The sequence below is a fragment of the Paralichthys olivaceus genome, chromosome 23, assembly GCF_024713975.1.
Source record: "Paralichthys olivaceus isolate ysfri-2021 chromosome 23, ASM2471397v2, whole genome shotgun sequence".
Lineage (NCBI taxonomy): Eukaryota > Metazoa > Chordata > Actinopteri > Pleuronectiformes > Paralichthyidae > Paralichthys > Paralichthys olivaceus.
In genome coordinates this window covers 11,016,479-11,037,604 of record NC_091115.1, presented here as the reverse complement: position 1 = coordinate 11,037,604, position 21,126 = coordinate 11,016,479, and the positions used below count along the sequence as shown (strand labels likewise).

Genomic DNA, 21,126 nt, shown 5'->3' with positions numbered 1-21,126 from the left:
TCGCTCCTGAACCATGTGTTGTTCAGGGTGAAAGTGTTTTCATGTGAACCATCGCCGGCATCAGTGAGGAGGAAAACAACAAGTGATTGCATTGATAAAATGACCTCAGGATGAGAACGCTCATATTTCAGGACAGGGGGGAGCACAACAGAAAACATTTCTCTCTGTTTTTGTTTTTACATCTCAGGGACATTTCTTGCCTTAAGTTGGACAAAGTTTAGATAACAGAGACACAAATGTAAAGAAAGAGGCCAGTGAGTAAATGGATTAGACAGAGGAAGTAGCAGCGTTCATCACTGATCCAGCTCCTCAGGGGTTGTATTCATAACACACTGGCACTGCACCGGGTCACAGTGTTCCAGAGATGTTCCATGATTGGCCTTTGTTTTTTTTGTTTTTTATAAGAGGGCGAGGCCGATTTTAATGCACAATAATGCTGAGTCATGCCTTGAGATGCTGAGTCACCTTGAACAGAGGGTCAAAGGATCATGAAAACATGGTGAATGGACTGTATTTATATAATGCTTTTGCAGACTTATCAACACTTTACAGTTCAAGTACACATTCACCCATCTACACACATATTCACACACTGTTCTTCTATTCACACACTGTTTGAAATTTCAAAGAGCATCTTGACCAAGGACGCCTTGGAATGCACACTGGAGGTGCTGGGGATCGAGCCACCTACTTGTGAATATAGTGAACGACCTTCTCTACCTCCTGAGCCACAGTTGACAGGAATATGGTATAAGAGAAGCACGCAGTAATTAAAGTAACATTGAAAAATGGGTCGATACATACAATGAGTATCTAGACATGCAACTCAAGCTGAATACATTAGTACACAAAGTACTAGAAATGTACACTGAGCTCGGTTGGTTTATTCATGCATTCATATTGAAGCAAACACCAATTTTTCCGGGGCGGCATAGTGGCCCAGCGGTCAGCACTGTTGCTTCTCAGCAAATAGGTTCCCAGGTCAGGTTAATTGGGAGAGTAAATAGTTGTGTGTCTGTGCACGCTGGTGATCTGTGCTCCGCCTCTCACCCAAAGGTCAGCTGGGATTGGCTCCAGCTGTATATGGATAATGGATGGACGAAGATTTTTGTATTTTGGAAATTTCCCATATTGAATGTTGCTCATCTTTCAGGCCACTTGATATTAAATTAAAACTATACGTTGGAAGTAAATAGAAATACTTCATTGGCCCCTCCGCAAAAATATAAAGCTCCAGGATATGTAGAAATGGCAACGGAAGTGTTTTTACTTATTGTGCTGATTGCGCTGATGCTATCTATGCATATTGAAAGGAAGTAAAGAATGCAAATAATCAGTAACAGGCACTAAGAGCTGCATAGCGTTTCTAAACTGCGCTGGCAAGTCAGAATTTTTTTAAAGGATGGGCGTCAACTACTCCTAATCGAGGTGAGTGTAAGTAGTTTGTTATCTTTACTTCATATACTTCATATCACACCAATTCTATTTTTCAATGTCATTTGCCAGCCATACTAACTTTTTACTTGTTAATGTGGCTGAGACTGCTTTTCTTTGGCAACACGTCTGATATCAGATGATAGTGATGATGATAATACTACTAATACTAGGGAGCAATTCCTCCCTCAAAGTAATTCTAATTCTACGCACACAAATCTCTTGTTGGTTGTCATATTGTTTGTCTGTTGTGTTATGTCATCACAGATACACATTTCCTACAGTGTCCTTCAGTGTTTTCTCTCTATCTTGTTCCATATCTATGATCTGCTCTGCAGTTATTCTTCAAATCAAAGTCAAAACTGAAAACAATTTTTTTGTCTAATTCTATCAGCTCTGCAACAATAACTTTCACATCAGAGCAGGAAAAACAGATCCTGAGAAAGGATCCCGATGTTACAAACTTGTCCAGTTTAGCACGTTTCCAGCTGTAATGATGCTCGAGACCGGCAATCTGTACTCAGTTATTACAGGAATCACCACGAGCTCTCAGTTTCATTTCCCAGCACGTTTTAGTTCTTGGAAAGCCAAACAACGCCCATAATTTCGTTTTCTCTTTTTCCCAGGGTCCCTCAAATTCCATAACTCCTCATGCCGAGCGGGTGGTGAAAGTGCAGCTCCACGGTGCACCTAGTGCATGTGGTGGAGGAGCCTGGAGCAGGGGTAGGGGCAGAAGGAGGGAGTATTTTCCCCACACAGTGGTAGTCTCTCCCCTCTCTGAGAAGCTCCCATACATTCCTTGAAGCCTGAGGGGAGCAGAGCCTAGCCTGAAGTGGTTGTTAGAGACCTCGGCCAAACATGCGCCCTTTAATCATTGTCATCTAGAAGACGTGCCAGTTTTCATGACCCGTCCTGGATGGGAGGCTGCATGACCTGCCATTCTCACAGCTTGTAATCGGATCCTGGCTTGTGTAAACTGTTCCCATCCACCATGAAGTGATATTTACCCAACATAAATAATAGGGAAGTAGATTTGTTTTCACTGCAGCTATGTTACCCTCTTTTTCCTTGATCTCACTCTTTGTGTCATTCTTTAAACAGAGTCTGGGCCCAGAAGTGGGTCACAGAAGAGTATGAAGTGCAGAGGGGAGAGAAATTAAAAGTGAGTGACCCCACAAAAGAGTCGTGAGTCATAACAAAGATACTTCTTGAAATGTACGTCTCCATGCCTTCGTAATAGGACAACATATCAGTGTCCCAGTGGGTAGAGAGAGTACCTGCAGTTTGAATGAGTATCTTATTTTAAGTGTTTTTATTAGTGTATCGTTGTGTTATTTTTCTGTTTACTCTTCATGAATGTCAAATTGACCCCAAAAAACAAACTAAATATAACACGGTGATATCATATCATTCTTTGTACTTGTTTTCTTTTCACAATGTTCTGTGTGTTTGTCATTTTCACAACGCATCAGTAGGTTTCGCTGTAGAATAGCCTGAAACTGTTTTTGTCACTGTTACAACAACACACTCCTGTACGACAATGTTTTGTTGTCATTGGACCAAAACTTCCCCAGATAGAGTCGGGTTTCATCGGCTGAAAAGACCTTTCTCCTGCCGCTGAAGAAACTGAAAACAGCCACAGGGCTAAATGAACACCGGGTCAGTGACTGCTTTGATCATGTTACGAGCTTGTGAAGAGACTGATCCCTGTCTCTTTTTCTTCACACGTTCACACACTGTCACTATTTTCGCACCTTTCTCTTTACCCTCCTCTCACTTTTTACTTTCCCTCTTAAGCAGCTTTCAAACATGCACTGAACTCTGGACATTTTGCTGAAATTGAACGGATGCAAGAACGCAAATGTCCGGGTCAGTTACTCTTGACATTTTCCAGAACTTCTCCTGCCAACACTGGAAGATGCTGACAAAGATGTTAACGTGGAAAGACAAAAACAAAAACGAAAATGTCAAAGAATTTATATATCACGTCCTGCCTCCCAGCTGCCACCCCTCATTTGAACGCACCAGACATTTTCCAGTTGGTGTGAACATTTCTGACCTGGAAATTCTCTTGCTGCGTTCATTTCTGACAACATCTCCATTCTCCTTCCACATGTCCCACCATAACCTCACAAATAGACACAAAGGACAAACTGTTCTGACTTGAAAATATCAAGCTCCTGCAGTCGATTCACCTGCTGAGATCTGCTGTTGTAGATTTGAGGGGCTTAGAAACAGCAGATAATTGCATTGGCCTGACTGAGGCTTTGTGGCCCTGTTTTTTTTTCAAGTCTAGGAGGCCTGTTTGTGTGTTTGTCTGTGACTGATTCCTCTACATGGGCCTCCCGGCTTCTTCTCCCACAACACGCTCTTGCCCTCAAGTTTACAGCGTGTCCCGTCGACCCAGAACAATGAGTTCCCTTCACGGTGTGCGGTGGCAGCGGCAGCAGGTTCCCACCAGCTGGGCAGCCAGGTATACTACTCGCTGGCAGTGGCACCGCTTTAAAAGAACGTGGAGCCAGACCAGTGGAAAGTCCCTGCGGAGGCTCTGCTCGGGGTAACAGAGAACAGGAGGCCTCCAGAGTCAGACAGTCAGGCAACCCTGAGGACTGACAACAAAGATACACACGTTCAGAAACAAGTAAAAGGACACACAGTACAAAGTTATAATACCAGAGGGTTGCCACACTGAAAGAAAACACTGATTTCTTTTACTTCATATTTACTGCACAATAAAAGAAAATGACATTTATATGAACCACACTTTTATGTAATCTACCAAAATAGATTAAATCACTGTTATTAATGCAGTTATGATGTTTTGTAACACAGCATTTCTTCAGGCACAAGTTCACCCAGTACACAACAACTCTGTGAGGCTGTGCAACTTTACTTTGAGCTAACGTCCAACTAATGTATAATGTATATGTTATAGTTGCAGCATGCTAACACTTGGTTATCAGCACAAAGTACAGCTGATTATTTTTATATATGTGGTCAAAAATATTTGATGAATTCATATTCTGACCTGATGGGGGTGAGAAAGGAAAAGTTGGAGGATTACCAAAGTCATATGGGTTCATCCTCTGAGGGCTGGGAATTAGCATGGCACCAATATTCTGAAATGAACCTGAGAAAGCCACCAGTCTGAATAAGACATTGTAGACGCCATTTTCTAACCCAAATAAGGTCTTACTCGGTTTAAGCAATAATCAAAGCAGCTACCAATTGCTTGACAACAAAAGGTGTAAATAAAAAAAGTCAGCTTTTAAAAAATTTGAGAGAAAACAAAACAAAATGGTAGATTGTGGCATTAAACTATTTCAGGTTGGGGTTTTAAAACTGGTGGAAAACATCAGATGTAAAGACATGAGTCATAATCACTCTGCTCCATAACATGTAAACAGGAATATGAATGGAATGTTCTATTAGCAACTCAAGTAAACACCATGATCAAAATAACTTCTTACTCAGAATAAGGTCAATAATCGGAGTATTGATGTCCATGTAAACAAAGTCTGTGTCTGTACAAAATTTCACAGCGATCTGTTGAGGAATTTCAGTCTGGACCAAAGTGGTGCACTGACAAACAGACATTTCCATCACTGAAGCCAGGTCTAGTTGAAAAACAGAAAACAACCACAAGTGGTAAATGTAATGTGGTTATTCGGAGCTGTTCTCATTACATCAGTTCAGGTGTTGAGCGGTGACACGGGAAGTCTGTCATGTTCTGGTACTCTTCATGATGCTGCAGTGCTGCGTCCCTCGCTGTAACTGTGGATCTCAAATGGTGAAGAAAAACAAAGTTTGCTGGGCAGCACAGAAGCAATAATTGGATGAAGTCTGAAATGAAGGTGATTTCAGTCCTGCTTGGCTGGAAAAATGAAACCTGAATTTTGTTTTTTCCACTAATTGATGGCTCACTAAAAAAGGTTTTGGACCCGTCGTCACCTACCACATCACACTTCACAAGCAAATACTCCATAATGTTGGAATTACAGAAGAGAGTGAAAATATCTTCTGTTTTTCACACAGACGATGAATCACTTGTTATGTTTGTTACCTGTACTCAGTGGGAGAAGTCTGTGTGTCTTTTACAGACGAGCCTCCAGAACAGCAACCGTACACACAGATGTACTGTACATGAACACACATTCAACAGCATGCACTTATGAAAATTCATGCACACAAATGACCATGTCCTTATTCAAAGGGTCATCTGCACAGACACACACATAGAGAAGTGTCAACTGTAGTATCACTGAGGACTGCACTGATCGTTCTCTTCCTCCTCGTCTCGGTGCTGGCCCAGCGGCCCCTGCTGCGTGTGTGGGTGCTACCCACCCGTCCATCTGTGGCCCTCGCAGCCCAGAGTCTGTCTGCCGCCTTCCTCTGTGTCTGCCAAGTTGTCACCTACACGACGGCCTCAACATGTCGGCACATTAGTTCACAGAACAAACTGCTCTGAATGGAGTGAGCTCAGCATCAACTGGAGGGTTATCAACTCAAATGTACACACCGGAAATACATTCACAAAAAATACTAAGAAGACAGATATGTACTAAACTGATCTCTGGTAGGTCTAGATGTATAATAACAGCAATAATAATAATAATTTATTTCATATAGAACAATTTATGAATAAAATGTAGAGCAATATGCAATAAAAAATATAACTAAAACAATACAAATTTTAATTAAATTAGATTTCAATAACAGGTTCAGAACAGGATTCTGAATGCCAGTTTGGTTTTGTAAGGATAAAACATATGAGACGTAACATGTTAATTAGCAAGCTTTATATATGAACAGACCAATAACATTTAAATCTTTACGCTGGATAAGCTAACCCCCTACTAACTCTAGCTTTATATCTCGGTTAAAAACATAAGAGCTGTTTCTTTAATGCCTTTTAAAAGTAAAGAAAGTATTACAAAGAAGTAACGACAGTGTAAAAGCACCCATTTTAATACTATAATACAGGCCTCCTTCGACATTTTTGATATGTTGAATGCCATTAAGTATTTCTGTCCAAATATTGTTGATGATTTAAAACATCCCAAATAAGCAGTGTGATCTCCAGACTAAGTGTCAGTGATGGATGATATTAACCAGCCTTCAGGATCAGACTACTTTTAATGAGGATTTCACAGTGAGAGTGGCTGAGGCCCCGCTGTATCGTCTTTAGTCTGAGCAGAAGGGATTCTGATGAAGACAGGTTGCCGGCCATTTGCATGTCAAAAGCCTGGAGACACAAAGACAATGGAGGATTAGCTGGGATGCATATGTATAGAAACGCAGATGTCAACATATTGAGTGTGACAGCGGCGGTCATTTATAGCCCTGTGGTTTATTGCAGGGTGGCACCAGGGTGCTTGTTAGGAATGTGTAAGTAAGGTTCAGATTGACTGAAAGAGGCATCTCCAGCTGCATTAGCTCCCACAGGCGGCGGCCATGCTATTCTGGTTGAAGTTTCATGTTGCCATTAACATTAAAATAATTATTTCACATTGTGGAAAATACAGGTATGCGCTTTTTTGTTGAGAGTTAGATGAGAAGATTGATGTCAAATATTAAATATAAAGTAAATATTAAAGTTCAACAATTAACACAATATATCTCATTTGTTTAATCCATGAAAAACCAACAGGCCGCTCATAGAGCAAAAACCTCCCCCAAAGCTAATGTCTTATCTCGCCAAGTCAAACCAACGTCACCCATTAAATATTTTCTAGACTGTGGTGGCCTGCCATCTTATTTGTTTTGCTACAGTTTCATAATAAAGCAATTTTTTAAAAACTCATTATAACAAAAGAGATGAACTAACTTGGTGTTTTGCTTCATTGCTGCATTGTAGAGCTGTGGGCAGCGCTGTTTGCCACAGGCTCGCTCACCCTAACCTATAGTAGTTTATGTGTAATCCTGCTAACTAAAAGTCAGCCCGACAAACACAATCATAACCTCCTTTCAAACTGGGCCCTAATTCTGAGAAACATTTCCCAGCTCTTCGAAACCACTGTTGTGTTCAGTGAATATAATTGGAATAATATTGGATTATTGCTCTAAATTCCTGAATCTGCCTGCTCCTTACACCAAGATGAACATCCAAGGAGTAACCCGCCCCTACTTTCCCCAAGAAAATAAATCAACCTCTTCATTGTGGATTTGATTCTTGAGGAGATTGAAGGAGCAGCTGTTTTATGAAGTCTTCAAGTGGCCATATGTCTCCACTCGGGTCGGATTGGAAGCAGGCATTCGAGAGTAATTGGACATGTGAAGGCGTCTGGATGAGCCATCGAGATGACTTTATTTTAACAGAGGGATAAGAAGTTTAGGTCAGGAGGTCTACAGTGTGAACTCTATGGGCTGTTTGTTTGTGTGATAGAAGCTTCACGAGGAATCTTCAGCCATTCTTGAATAATCAGTAGAGGTGAGAATTGGTGGCACTGATTCACCACAGGGGGCAGCACCTCTCTAGGAAAAACACACACCACTCCGAAACACTCACCCTTGCCTCATGGAAACCCCTCAAACACACATAAACACTGCACACGCACACACACACACAGTCATCAGCCTCAGTTACTCTTGGCCTTCCCACGTCTAATAATGGAATGACTTATGTTTTTGTACGGTAGGCAGGGGGCATAAAATGGAAAAGCAATTATATTTTATAGTCTGCATGTGTGTAAGTGTGTGATGATGCATAACAACCCCACTCTCTTTTTCCTCTGTCATGCCAGCATCACTGCTCCGCCGCTCCTCCTCCTCCTGCACTCTAAAGACACATCTGTCTCTTATCACACCCGTTGTTACTGCAGGTTGTCATCCAGTTAATGGCTCCTGTGATGTTTCCCTTCAGCCGCTCCGACACCCGCGTCACGTGTAACAATGTTATCAGTGCTATAGGCTGTGTAAATGAACCACGTGGCACAATAGATGAACATTAGCCTCGCCAGACCTCCCCAGGGACCGCTGTCACACAGGAGATGGATATTGGCAGGGTGTTTTGTTGATGAGGGCAATGTGTGTGGATTTCATTTACAAATAACCATATATCTTTTTACTGTCGTGTAATAAATCTACAACAATAAGCGTGTCATTTCTCACTCAAGGACTTCAGGAATGAAATGATGGAGACATAAGACTTTATTCTGTACATAAAAATGGGAGTTTAATTGAAACTTCTGTATCAAAAAATAGCAATATCCATACTTCACAGCCACAAGTCACAGCTAAACCGAAGGGTCTTCAATATGTTGTATGTGACAACTACGAAAGCTGTTTCACCCGTTGTTTAACTTTCCATAGAACTCAAAATTTCATCTCGACAGTACAGAAACCAGGTGGATTTGTCTTGATACTCAGCCGGCCGACATTGCCCGGATTTCAAAAAGTACTTAAATAACATTCAAAAGCTCTTTTCAAATTTAAGTAAACTTGTTTTTATTCTGTTTTACATCGACAACCGCTTCAGTGCATCCTCCACATCTAAAAAAAAAACCCCAACATGTTGAAATGTAGAAATAAGTTATAGGAATGCAAACCAAAGGCCAAGTAGGATATGCAAATTTTTAGGGGGGGATTTTAAGCAAAGACAATAAATAAATAAATAGCCACAGAGTGTGGAATGTCTACATGTTTACAAATAAATTAATGCAAAGGGGGAGAAAAAAAATGTACACGCACTAAAAGAAAAAAAATACACACTGTACAATATTTGTTTAATAAAAAAATTAAAAGAAAAACACAAAAAACAAACAAAATTGAGTCCATGAATATTGCATTGATTGTGCATTTCACACCCCAAACCCTGAGGGAGGCCAGGGGCGGGGGCCATGTAGTGTTGAGCAGTGAAAGATGGCGGGAGGCAAAAAGAAAAGGAGAAGCCGCGAGGACCACAACCCCCCCCACAACAGGCATGGGAGGGAGAGAAAAAGGTGGGGGGGAGGAGGTGTGTGTGTGTGTGGTGACATTTTGTAGACATTCAGAAAAAGACAGGATCCAGTTTCCAAAAACACCTGTTCAGGCTATAGAGTGAGTGAGCAGCGTTAAAAGAGCGACACAGAGTTGAGTCGAAGTGTGAATTCAAGTATTCCATTGTCAGGAAGAGCCCCCACCTCCTTACTCTCCTATCTAATGCTATCTTAGCCTCTTGGCTGGGGGCTGGTTGGTTTACAGTGATGGAGAGGAGGAGAGAAACATAAAAAGAAGAAGCCTAAACACCCCCCTCCTTCCATCAAAGCACAGGCAACTTCACCACCAGGCCCCGGGCAAATCCAAAAAAACAGAGTTGTTGACGAAAGCCCCTGTGAAAGCAGCTTTCCAAAAAAAGGCACTCCAAAATCAAAATTAAAACATTTAAATAAAAAGGTATTTTTCTCCAAGCTCTATGAGAGCAGCCGTGCCTGAATAGGAGGGCCTTGCCAGCTGCATATACCAGCCTAGTAACAAAACGGGTAAAATAAAAAAGGGGAGGATTAATAGTGCTGGTAAGACCGCCCCAACAGCAAAATGTTCCCCATTAGGAAACAAGTATAATCAACTTAAAGAAAAACAAAAGAAGGGCAGGGGGAAATAAGATAAGGAAGAACATATAGTAATAAATTAGAAATTCCCTACAAAAAGAGGAACATTAAAGTACATTTTTCTTGCCGGACCAGTGGAGTCAAGCGCCCGGCCTCTGATGGGCCTTCTGGGCTACAGGCTGCTGGCCATGAGTCCATATCACTCCCTCAGTCACCACCAAGTCTTTTCAGTCTATGAAAACCATCCTCAGAGGCTCTCCTTGCTCGAGCTTGTGCTTGACGAAGAGTCTGTGTCGATGGTCCTGAGGCGGATTTCGCCCGCGACTGGCTCCTCCGGCGATTTGGGTGACTCCGTCGTCTCCCTCATCCAGGGGTGGTCGCAAATCTGCTCCAGGGTGGGTCTATCTGAGGGCCGCAGGGCCAGGCACCACTTGATCAGCTGCTGGCACTCTGAAGGAGCAGAGAGAGAGAAACTATATTGAGGACATTGTGAAATCACCAACACCAGTGTGGCTGCGCTTAGTGTGACTAAGTTTGTATGGATCTACAGTGTCCTAGTGTGTAGGCGGTAACAGTCAGCCAATGAAAAGGGAGCTCACATCCTTCTATTGAGTTAGCTCTCTGGGGTAGCTGAGGCTGTTACACAAAGTGCACCAGGGGATATCATAACAGCCAAAACCTCAAATTTTATTCATGGTTGGTAAATCTGTCTAGCAGCCATTACAGGCTGTAATCCATTTTGACTGTGAGGCCTTACTCTGATGTAAACTGATTTGTAATTCAGTCACACTTGGGTAGTGGGTTCGGGGCTGTACCAGCTGCTGTGGCTAGGGGGCAACAGAGTTCTGTGTTGTTGTGGTCGACTCACCGGCTGAAATCCGCCTCCTGAAGTACAGTCTCCCTTTGAGGATCTCCTCGTCCTGCTCGAAGGGGATGTCTCCACACACCATGTCGTACAGCAGCACACCTAGCGACCACACCGTCGCAGAGCGACCATGGTATCTATGGTAGCGGATCCACTCCGGAGGGCTGTACACTCTTGTACCTGGAAGATAAGGAGGAGAAGGGTGAGAGGTGAGCTTGTGTGGAAGGGATCCAGCTGTGTTTAACATTGTAGGAACATGGAGGTCATTGGTGTTGGAATATGATCAAAAAATGGTCTGTGTCTGAGTCTAAAATGGCTGAGTCACAGTAAAAAAGCTTTCCATCTTCCTTCAGCCACAAAACAAACTGTGTGACCTCCCTCCCTCCTCTTGGAAGGAGGACCTTGGATACCAAACAAAAAAAAAGGCAACGTGAGCCCATCACGTGAACCAGCGGCTCCGGTTTCACAACAAACAGATGTTACGTGGCACTGACCTAACACCCACAAACCGAGGGTGAGTCAAGCGTCACCAAAACAACACAACAACCGGAAACACAACATCTCACAAGACGGAGATGTATCAGAGAAGTGAAATGAAAACAGCAGGCTGGGGCAGGATGCGTGGAAGTGTGTGACTCATCTGAATACACAACATGCATATATCACACGCCGCAGACGTCGCTGAAAAACACCGGGAGATATTAATACTAGGCGGCATCGATTTATCTCCGCGATGACGAGAAACCACAAGACCCCGGGCGAGGAGAACCCTCCAAAAACAGAGCGCTGCGTCACAGCCTCCTGAACGCCTCCGTGTCTGAATTTAGCATCAAGGGCAAACACCAGCCGGATGTGCATTGATAACAACAAACCACTCTCCCTGCATCGTAACATCGTATAAATAGCGATCGGCGCAATAAGAGGAGGGGGCGGCTTCTGCTTACCATCGAAATCGGTGTAGACCGTGTCCTTGAGAATCGCCCCCGAGCCAAAGTCAATAAGCTTGAGCTCCCCGGTGCGTAGATCCACAAGCAGGTTCTCGTCCTTGATGTCCCGGTGCACCACACCGCAGCTGTAGCAGTGTCTCACCGCCTCCAGCACTTGGCGGAAAAAGCCCCGCGCCGTGTCTTCGTCCAGCGCGCCCTTCTCGGTGATGAAGTCGAACAGGTCCTTGACGAGCTCCGGCCTCTCCATGACGATCAGCCAGCCGTCCGCCCGCTCGTAATAGTCCAGCAATTTGATAACTCCGCGGAACGACGAGCTGACCTTCTTCAGCAGCAGGATCTCCAGAGGCACCATGGATCCGTTCTGTGGCACAGAGCACCGGGGGGTTTAACACACGGCCATTTGACAACACACAACCCCCACCCTGCAGCGAGGCGGAGGGGGGGGGACCAAAACAAACGCACACATCGGGGGGATGACTACTTACAATCGTGCCCCACTCGGTCACCCTCTCCTTCGCGACATGTTTCACAGCAACCTGAAAATCACAAGAGGGAAAACATGAGCAAACACATACAGATAAACAAGATATTTTGGTTGGCGGTATATTTCCCGGGGTCGCCCCGGTGCTTCGATGGCGCCACATGCGAGATCAAAACACACAGAGCTCCGGCTGCAGCCTTACCGGTGCGCCATCAGAGATCCGGCTGCCTGCGTACACGGTCCCGAATCCCCCGCTGCCCAACACCGATCCCACCTGGTAAACCTTCTCAAATGGCTCCTTCTCCACTTTAACTGCAAGTAGAAGTGAAAGAAGCGAGGATGAGTGTTCGATTCCCACAACAAACCATCGCTCGGGGACCACACTAGCTCGTCACTACACACGGGTACAAATAAATCAACTTCTTGGGTGTTACAGCCAAAATAAAAAGGTGGGAAATGAAAGGGGTCAGTGGTGGGGACCTACCCGGCTGGAGCTGGATCTTCACTGGTAGGTGGTCCATGCTTGACGGGTTGCAAATGTGCGAAAAGGAACCAAACTTTGACAGCAACATATTCGTGCTAGAAAAGAAAAAGCCGGAGTTCACGATCCCTGTTCACCAGAGGAGAGTCCGTAAAAACCAGAGAGAGAAAGAAGCGGCTCGAGGCGCTGTTTTGAACCGGAGGTGCGGGTCTTGTTGGCTGCGTGAGAATGAGTGTAAATCCAGTCGAGCAGTGCGCCAACTCCGCCGCACCGCGCCCCGTCACAGTCGGGTCACGACCGCCAAGTCGTACACCGTTCCCCGAACAACCGGCATGAAAAACGGCTCCCGGGTGTCGACTCGATCGCGTCCGACGAAAACAAGTCCTCTTTGAGCGTTAGAAGTGGACGAATTCTCCGGTGCGTGTAGCGGCCGTGTGGAGCGTGTGTTGCGGTCAGAGGCCGCTCCTGTGTTGGGTGCTGATCCGCTGAACAGTCGCTGCTGTCTGAGCTGCTCCGCGGTCCTCACGAGCCAATATTTTGACGCGCAGTGGGACGGTGGTATCCCTCCGCCACCAATACAAGTCGACACTCCTGTTTGATTCCAGCGAGAAAATCGCGAATCTTCACCACATGCGCATTTTAATAAAACCATCCGTAGCGTTATTACGATTTAATCTCATTTTCATATGAAAACAGTGCGCAAAATCGTCATTCTAGACGCGCACTACTTTCTCATAGTACTAGACGCCCCAGGATCTCCTGTCTGGAAGCGCAGAGCTGTGGTTCACTATCGACTCGGCGGCTCCACCAATCACGTGTCGTATATAAATACCGCGCTGCGTCTCTGGACCAATCCGGACAAAGTTTTCATAATAAAGCTGGCGTTTGAGCGCACGTGGCGGCAATTCTAAGCCCCCCCCCCCCCTCCTCCGCAGCTCTGCAGTCTCACACACACACACACACACACACACACACACACACACACACACACACACACACACACACACACACACACACACACACACACACACACACACACACACACACTTTATGGTCGGAGGGGGAAAATCAGTTAATTCTGTATTTCACCACTAAACTACCGACTGTCTCTTTCAGAGTTGGTCTCAGTTGTGCAGCTTTTTTGTTTCTTCATCTCTCAGTATGACTATTATTCTTCTATAGTTAATGTATACATGCATACAGCTATGTATATATATATATATATATATACATGTATATATATTTTACTTTTATTATAGATAAGGAAGTCTCATTAAGACTATCTATCTATCTATCTAACTGACTAACCAGGGAAGGCTCCATCCACACTCACATATAAATGTTGTACTAATGAGTCATGCCTGCAGCTACAATGACAGGTAACTATATATTTACCTAACCTTTATTAAACAGAGAAAGCCGTTATTAAGACTACATGAGTCATACCACTTTTAAAGGGTTTTTTTCCTTGTAAACATAGGCAGCAATAACAATGAGTCAGTGAAAATGCCTCTTAAATAAAAACATATCAAGGTCTCCACAAAATGTAATAATAAATAAACTACAGTGTCCCTCAGTAGAGTGCATGTACAGTAACTCCACCAAGGCCCAACAGGTCCTTTGAATTCAAAAGAGACTTATAGCTACGTCAACAAAACAATGCAGTTCGTGAAATCATATCTCCATTGCAGATGAATATGTTTAGTATTTGCAGGGAAACTGGTTGAAATGTAAAAAACAAAACAAAAACAAAAACTATCTCTCTCTCACAATGTTAAAGAAAGTGATAAACATATCCCCTTTCTTGGACGGTGTCCAATCTTCCACCGAGTTTGGTGGAAATCCGTTCAGTAGTTTTTGCATAATCATGCTGATAAACAAATAAACAAACGAGCCAACAAACAAATAGACATAGGGTGAAAACATATCCTCCTTAGCAATAACATTAGGCTGAAACATTAGGGTAATATTGGCATATCTAGATTCGAGAATACCCCAAAACATGAGCAGCCATAAGAGAGAGCACACTGCTGCAGTACAGCCCCAGAATATAAAGACATGTGTCAAAAGCTGTATGATATTGATAATAAAAAAGTACACTATGTGGTGCACTGACATGAATATGAAAACAAAACAGCATGGTATCATGATAACAGGGAGATGGTGCAAGGTTTGTGGAGCCAGCTGTTCCATTTCAGGGGCCAAACTTTCCACTTTTCACTGTTACACATCTGATGTGACCTTGGCGCTCTTGAACTTTCCACTTTTTATCTCCTGCTACCTCTGATAACCCATGTGTGTGTGCTTATATATGTGTGTGTGGGACTACTAACCAAACAGAAGCATCAGAGAGTTCCAGGGAACCTTATCTTGTTATAGCCCTGCCGACTGCAAAGTTATGTAAATGTGAAGGCACACACACACTCACTCCCACAGGTTCCCTATAACAGCCTGTGGGCTAACATGTGGTGATGATCTGTATTCACCTTATGATAATGCACGCTGCATCTTGTTTCTAGCACCTCATCAGCACATTTGTGCAAAGTTAATTTTTGTGTTGCAACACTGAGTAGATACAGTACACTAAACCAAACTATAGGAACAACAGTTTATTTTGTGTTAATGAAACTGTGTCAGAAGGACACGTGTATTTTCATTGTAAGGGATATTAAGATTGTGTGTGATATTGTGTGGGGCCATATGTGAAAAAAACTCAATGGTCTACTTGCCTTGATCTCATAATTTTTTATATTGCATAAATAATACAAAATGTAATGTTTTAATGGAACAGGCTTTAAAGAAGATACGTTGGGGTCTGGTTGTACCAGTGTTACAGTGACAGCCTATTCCCTGCAGGAACAGCTCGCACCTCTGCGGTCATGGGTTTATTTTCAGAGGCGCAGAGACTCACTCTGACCCTCGCAGTTGTTAGTAGTAATTGCTCGTAATAGGCTCCAGTAGGAGTCTTTAGAAAGTTCTGTTAAAAGACAAATGTGCAAAATGTTCTTGTGAAACTTGTCAGTGTTTCATTACACAGTCTATACAATCAGCTCGAGTGAACTAGAAATACTAAATCGACTGCAGTCATAAGCTTGAACATTTATTTCTATCTCTGCCGATGAGGTTATGTTTTCTTTGTTAGCAGGATGGTGAAAAAACTACGGGACAGATTGCCATGAAACTGGCTGGAGGGATGTGGTAGGGGTCAGGGAAGAGTCCATTCAATTTTGGTACCGATCCCTATCAGGGGGCAGATCCAGGATTTCTCCGAGAATAATTCATGGATTCTGATGAGGCAAATCAGACAAGTTTGGGGGACTGATATTTATAAGTGTGTGCAATTTGGTGCAGTCCAGATCTAGTAAGTTTAAATGTGATTTCATAAGTTGAGCCTTGGCAGAGGAATTTGCTCAATTAGGCTACATCCATACTACAACTAACAAGGGTACGTTGTGAAGGAAAAGATCCAATAAGCAAGTGGTTGTGAGTGTCTACGCAATTATTTCTTAACATCTCAGTTTCTGCCTGTCCAGAGTTTTTACAGGACCAGTTTCTGCAGCAATACAACTCTGAAGTAGTGTGGACCCCAGGTGTATCCATAGCAGAACACGTGGTATGGATGTAGCCTGAGTTTTGCACATGCAGGATTCTGTACATCACAGAAAAAGCTATTGGGAAAGTGTTGTGTGCTCCACCATAAGCAGATGCAACAGGTGGATGGATCAGTGTCCAGTTCAGGGTGTTTACTACCTTTCACCCAGTGCATCCTTGAGTTGCAGCAAGGAAACAGATGCTATTTGACAGACTAAAATAATCATCTCCATTCCTCCTCGTTCAATTTGTCTGTGTTTAATGAGGTGATGTCACACAAAACTACTGTTGCTGCAACTGACTGCAATGTTATGGGCACCCCTGAATAATGCATTTAACACACTATTAAATACTCTCCAACCCAAATATTGGAGTGTATAGTGTTTGCCTATGCCAAGTATAACCCAGTTAAGTCATGAGCTATTCATGATTGTAATTACTCTTACAGTCAGACAGTCGGCACACCGACAGCAGAGGCACAAGCAGCTGTTCCACTATGGATAGAGCAGAAAAAGAGAAATGGCTCATCGCCTCCTGATGAGCTGTCCTAAACTTCTCCTCTTCCTCTCTCCTGTTTCTTCATTTTTTAAATGTCTCTCTTTTTCTCTGCGTGCCTGCGATGCCTCCCCTGTTTTCCTTCGCTCTAATTACTGCCTTCCTTTAAGTGTGTTAGCGAGCTGAAATAGTTTTGATAAGGGGTCGGGCTGGGTTTGCATCTGTAATTTGATGGGTATCATTGGGGACAGATGAAGCCAGACTCACCAGAGGGTACGCGACCACATCTGAGCTCCGGGGTCGGGCGGCCGGTGTTATTTTTAGCCCCATCACGCTAGTCCGGTGGCAGCCACATCATTTTGGTGAGCCGCCGATTGAAATCGATCCAGCTTGGTTGAGCTGGTGCTCGCTGCCAGGGAAATGTGAGGGCCTGAATTTGTCAAGCCTCATGCTGGGTTAGACTCCTCAACATGTGTGCAGGATATACAGTATCCATATTATGATCCCTGCAGGCATGTTTACTGCAGTAATGTCCTTAAGTATAGATGGAATTGTCCTTAAAATCACCTCACAAAAGATATTGAACACTAGAAATGTATTTAATACAAACATTTGTTTGGATAATTATCTTTGGTTTGTTCACTTCAGCTTTTAAATGGTAAAATGTTCTTACTTATTTTCTCATGGGTGTAAAGTATAACTGCACCATTGTTCAGTGCTTGAGTTTAAATGCAATAAACTTAGACCGATTCATTTGTTCTTGAACAGACAGTAAGCTGTTTTCACAGTGTTGACCTTTGAGGGAAGAGAGATGAAGTTGAACGTGAAGGAAATTTTCATAACTTATCCGGGTCAGCTGAGTTTAAACTGCTCCACACATGGGAGGGTTTTAAAAACATTAGCAAGACAGGAGACAGTGATTTCAAATATGGTCAGCGTCATGACTTCTTAGCAAGAGAAATAACAAAGAGAATAAAGAGTTAAATCGTGAAGACGAAAAAAGAAATGGTGTCATCTTACAGAGCTAATAAGCAGTCAGGTCGTGTCAGATGATCTGACCGTACAGTGTGAGCGAGGAAATCGTGAGCTTTGGCTTCACATCTCAATTGATTTACTCGTAAAGTGTGAAGTGGAATTTAACAACAGCGGAGAGACAGCCAAGCTGAAAAAGAGGGGTCTGACACGGGGTGATGCCCGATACGTAACCCAGGTCCAGAAGGAGGCAGATCGAAGCTTAATGCCCCTCAAGGGACGTGCATCCTGGGCACGTTCAAACCTGACCACTTGTGATTCGTCTGATTTGGACGTTTGTATCAGCCATGTCATAGGGTGGTGACCTGTCAAAGATTTCCCCCAACATCAGCAGGGATTGGCTCCAGCGACCCTGAAAGGATAAGTGGACTCAATAATGGATGGGTGGATAAAATATGCCTCAAAATCCAAACATATTTTGAAAATTCCTTTGACACACAGAGAGAGAGAGAGAGAGAGAGAGAGAGAGAGAGGAGAGAGGACAGGTTAAGGCTACTAGTCATGAGTGCTGCATGCCGGCCAGGTTGCTATATGGATTAGTGTCTGGATTCAGCATTATGTAACAATGTCAGGTCCCTAGTGAGCCTGGTAATCTGTCAGCCACATTGCATAACTGTTCATTAGCTCTCTACTCATTCAGCCACATCTTCACTTTCTTCTTATTTGGATGTAGTATTTTCCTGATAATATGCAGTATATTAAGGATACGCTGCCTCCATTAGTGTTTGGATGAATATTTACTCTTGTGTTTTCAGGGTCATACTTGCATGCACGTGTGGGAGTGTCTATGTGTAGTATCTGGACTTTATAACATGTCATTTTTATTTCATCTCTTTCTGGTCATGTGAGCTCAGTGATTTTTTTTTGTGCTTGATTTAATTTTGGGGGAACCTTTTATGTAACTGGTGTTAAGTGGTGATTCTTTTTTGATGTGACTCAGACAATATCTGCTGCAGCTCACTGATGCCCTCAGTGAAAGTATGACAGGGAACTAAACCTTAAAGCTGCAGGACTCCAGCTTCCACTGCACGCACACACACACAGACACATTGTGCATCCTTGAAACTGTTCAAATACACACTCATATGCACACACACTCATTTCTGTTATCAAACTTCTTATGTATTGGCTAGTTTTCATCATAAAAATGTCCACCCTACTCAGAAGTTTGGAAAAGCATTACTGACCCTGTTGTTTTTGCAAACAGCTGTGGTTCAGTCAAATTCTGCATTTGTTTACATGTGTAGGAGATGAGCTAATATTTGTGTTTGCAGCCCAGCTCTTTTTGCAACTAACAACCAAAGCCTTCTTCTGTGGTTGTATGGATGTACCCTCTGCTTTCTATAGCCACTTTTCCACTGATCAAAAAACCCACTATCACCCCCCAACATCTGGCTGTTGTTTGCAATGGGAATGGATTTGATCAGCATTCAACCCCCGGGTCAAATGACTCTTCTTTATTTTGGCAGTCTAGACGCTAATGCTTCCCCCTTTCCTGGCATGCCATTATGCATTGAACTTACAGGTGTTGGCTTGTATATAAACATTTTTTCAACTTGGGAACAACATGTAACAGTGATTCTTTTTCTTTGTATGGTGCAAAATGCAACATTGGCAAGACAGTGAGTTGAGAGAGCTTCTCACTTTCCCATGCGTTTGTGACATTAAACATGACTCACTGGAAGAAAAAAAACAACAGACAAACTTCAATCGTGTCAGTGGGAAAGGAGCTAATCACTTTTTTAATGGGTTTAAAAACACTGAGGTCAGTTTGTATCGTAAGTGGATGTATGTGTTTAAATACTGCTCGATGGGATAGAACAGGCAGCAGAGCTAGTGTCGGAAACCAATTCCGTTTGATCATTTGGATGGGAACGAGTTTTTAGTGCGTTCGTTAAATTCTTGGGTTTGGTTTGTCCTTTGAGTGTACCACGTTGGCCGCGGCAGTAAAACATTTAGCAGTAGGAAAGATTGGTACAGTTTTGATGGCGAAATTCAAAACAGGTGCTATGTTTTCATTGCTTTCCCTCTAATGGGGGTCTCCTCGGGCGACCACATGGATACAATTTTAGCTATCAAAGCGACATGGTAAGTTTTACTTAACACTTGACATAAATGGTTTACATTCCAAATGGAGTTTTCGCCTCTTATCCTTATTAAGAGATTGTTATTTGACAGTCAGTAATCACTTTCAAAGTCTATTGCTCAAACCCTTTTAGAAATCCTCCCCCCAAGCAGCTGCCTCTGTGGTTAATCCTCAGCGACAGAGCTGGCGCATGAACCTTCCTCATACTGTATACATGAAAGTTTCAACTAAGTGCTCCACTTCCCTCCACTGACTTGATCCATTTAACTGCCCATCCCTGTCTTAAGAGGATACTGAGACCAAAGCCTTAAATCCCCCAAGCCCACGACCCCCAGAGGGGAGGGCGGCAGGGCCAGAGATGGTCCAGGGAGCTCTGATTGTACGCTGCATGTTCAACATATGCGAGCAAGTTAAAGTTCCACTTTAATGAGATGAATCCAGGTAGAGGGCATTATCCTCTTACTGACTTCCCATTTTTAATAGAGTGCGTACCAATCTCAAAGGACGGGATGGGAATAATAAGAATCAGATGAACATGATTATGATTTGATTCAAAGAAGGGGAGTGTGCAGAAGGCTGCAGTTCAATATCAGGACAGTGCCCGAGGTGTTTTTCAACATTCAGTTGAAAAAGTTTTGATATGGACCAAAGCAAAGCTCCAACCCATGTCCAACACTGATTGAAATACTCAAGGGCAGCACAGAACCAAAACGAGAACATTTTGTTATGAGCAGCCACAGCAAGTGAACGGTGAACATTTTGTACTTAAAATAAGAATTTCTTCCTCTTGGACTGCGGTCTCAAACATTATGGGGTGGGGGTTTGGTTGGACAGCATTATTATAGCTCCAGTATGCTGTACTTAAATATGCCTTTGACTCAAGAATTCAGTTCTTCAGCATTGAGACCTTTGAATATACTTATTTTATAGTTAACCAATAGTTTCACAGTAATGTGAGTTTCTGGAACAAACTGTCATATGGCACTTATTATTGGAGGAAAAGTTGAGGTAAGTAGAAAGCTTAATGTTCAAATTCCTTTGAGTTTATTATATCATTGCATATACAGTATATATTAATATATCATGTGCAGTTGCCAGCTGTTCAAATAACGGTGTTGGGTTACAGAGAGACTTTGAGTCATGACCTCTCTGACCTCAGTGTTTATCACTCTGTACTTTATGTTAA

At 43.2% G+C, this 21,126-nt stretch overlaps 1 protein-coding gene across 1 annotated transcript; it reads right to left on the bottom strand.

Moving 5' to 3' along the window:
• Positions 1 to 8,855: 8,855 nt before the first annotated feature.
• On the bottom strand, positions 8,856 to 13,246 carry pim3 (Pim-3 proto-oncogene, serine/threonine kinase). The gene is made up of 6 exons (XM_020092440.2): positions 12,740 to 13,246; positions 12,458 to 12,567; positions 12,260 to 12,310; positions 11,772 to 12,135; positions 10,831 to 11,007; positions 8,856 to 10,412 (listed from the first exon to the last, which is right to left on the bottom strand). Exons 1-6 carry the CDS (start codon positions 12,825 to 12,827, stop codon positions 10,210 to 10,212), a joined length of 993 nt encoding a protein of 330 aa, XP_019947999.1. The 5' UTR covers positions 12,828 to 13,246; the 3' UTR covers positions 8,856 to 10,209.
• Positions 13,247 to 21,126: the final 7,880 nt, after the last annotated feature.

Excerpts from the sequence above, each read along its gene's own strand:
- pim3 (XM_020092440.2), bottom strand. The coding sequence starts at position 12,827 with ATGTTGCTGTCAAAGTTTGGTTCCTTTTCGCACATTTGCAACCCGTCA. Across the intron at positions 12,568-12,739 it reads GAAGATCCAGCTCCAGCCGG|TTAAAGTGGAGAAGGAGCCA; the intron begins GTAGGTCCCCAC and ends TTCTACTTGCAG. Across the intron at positions 10,413-10,830 it reads CAGGAGGCGGATTTCAGCCG|AGTGCCAGCAGCTGATCAAG; the intron begins GTGAGTCGACCA and ends CTGCTCCTTCAG.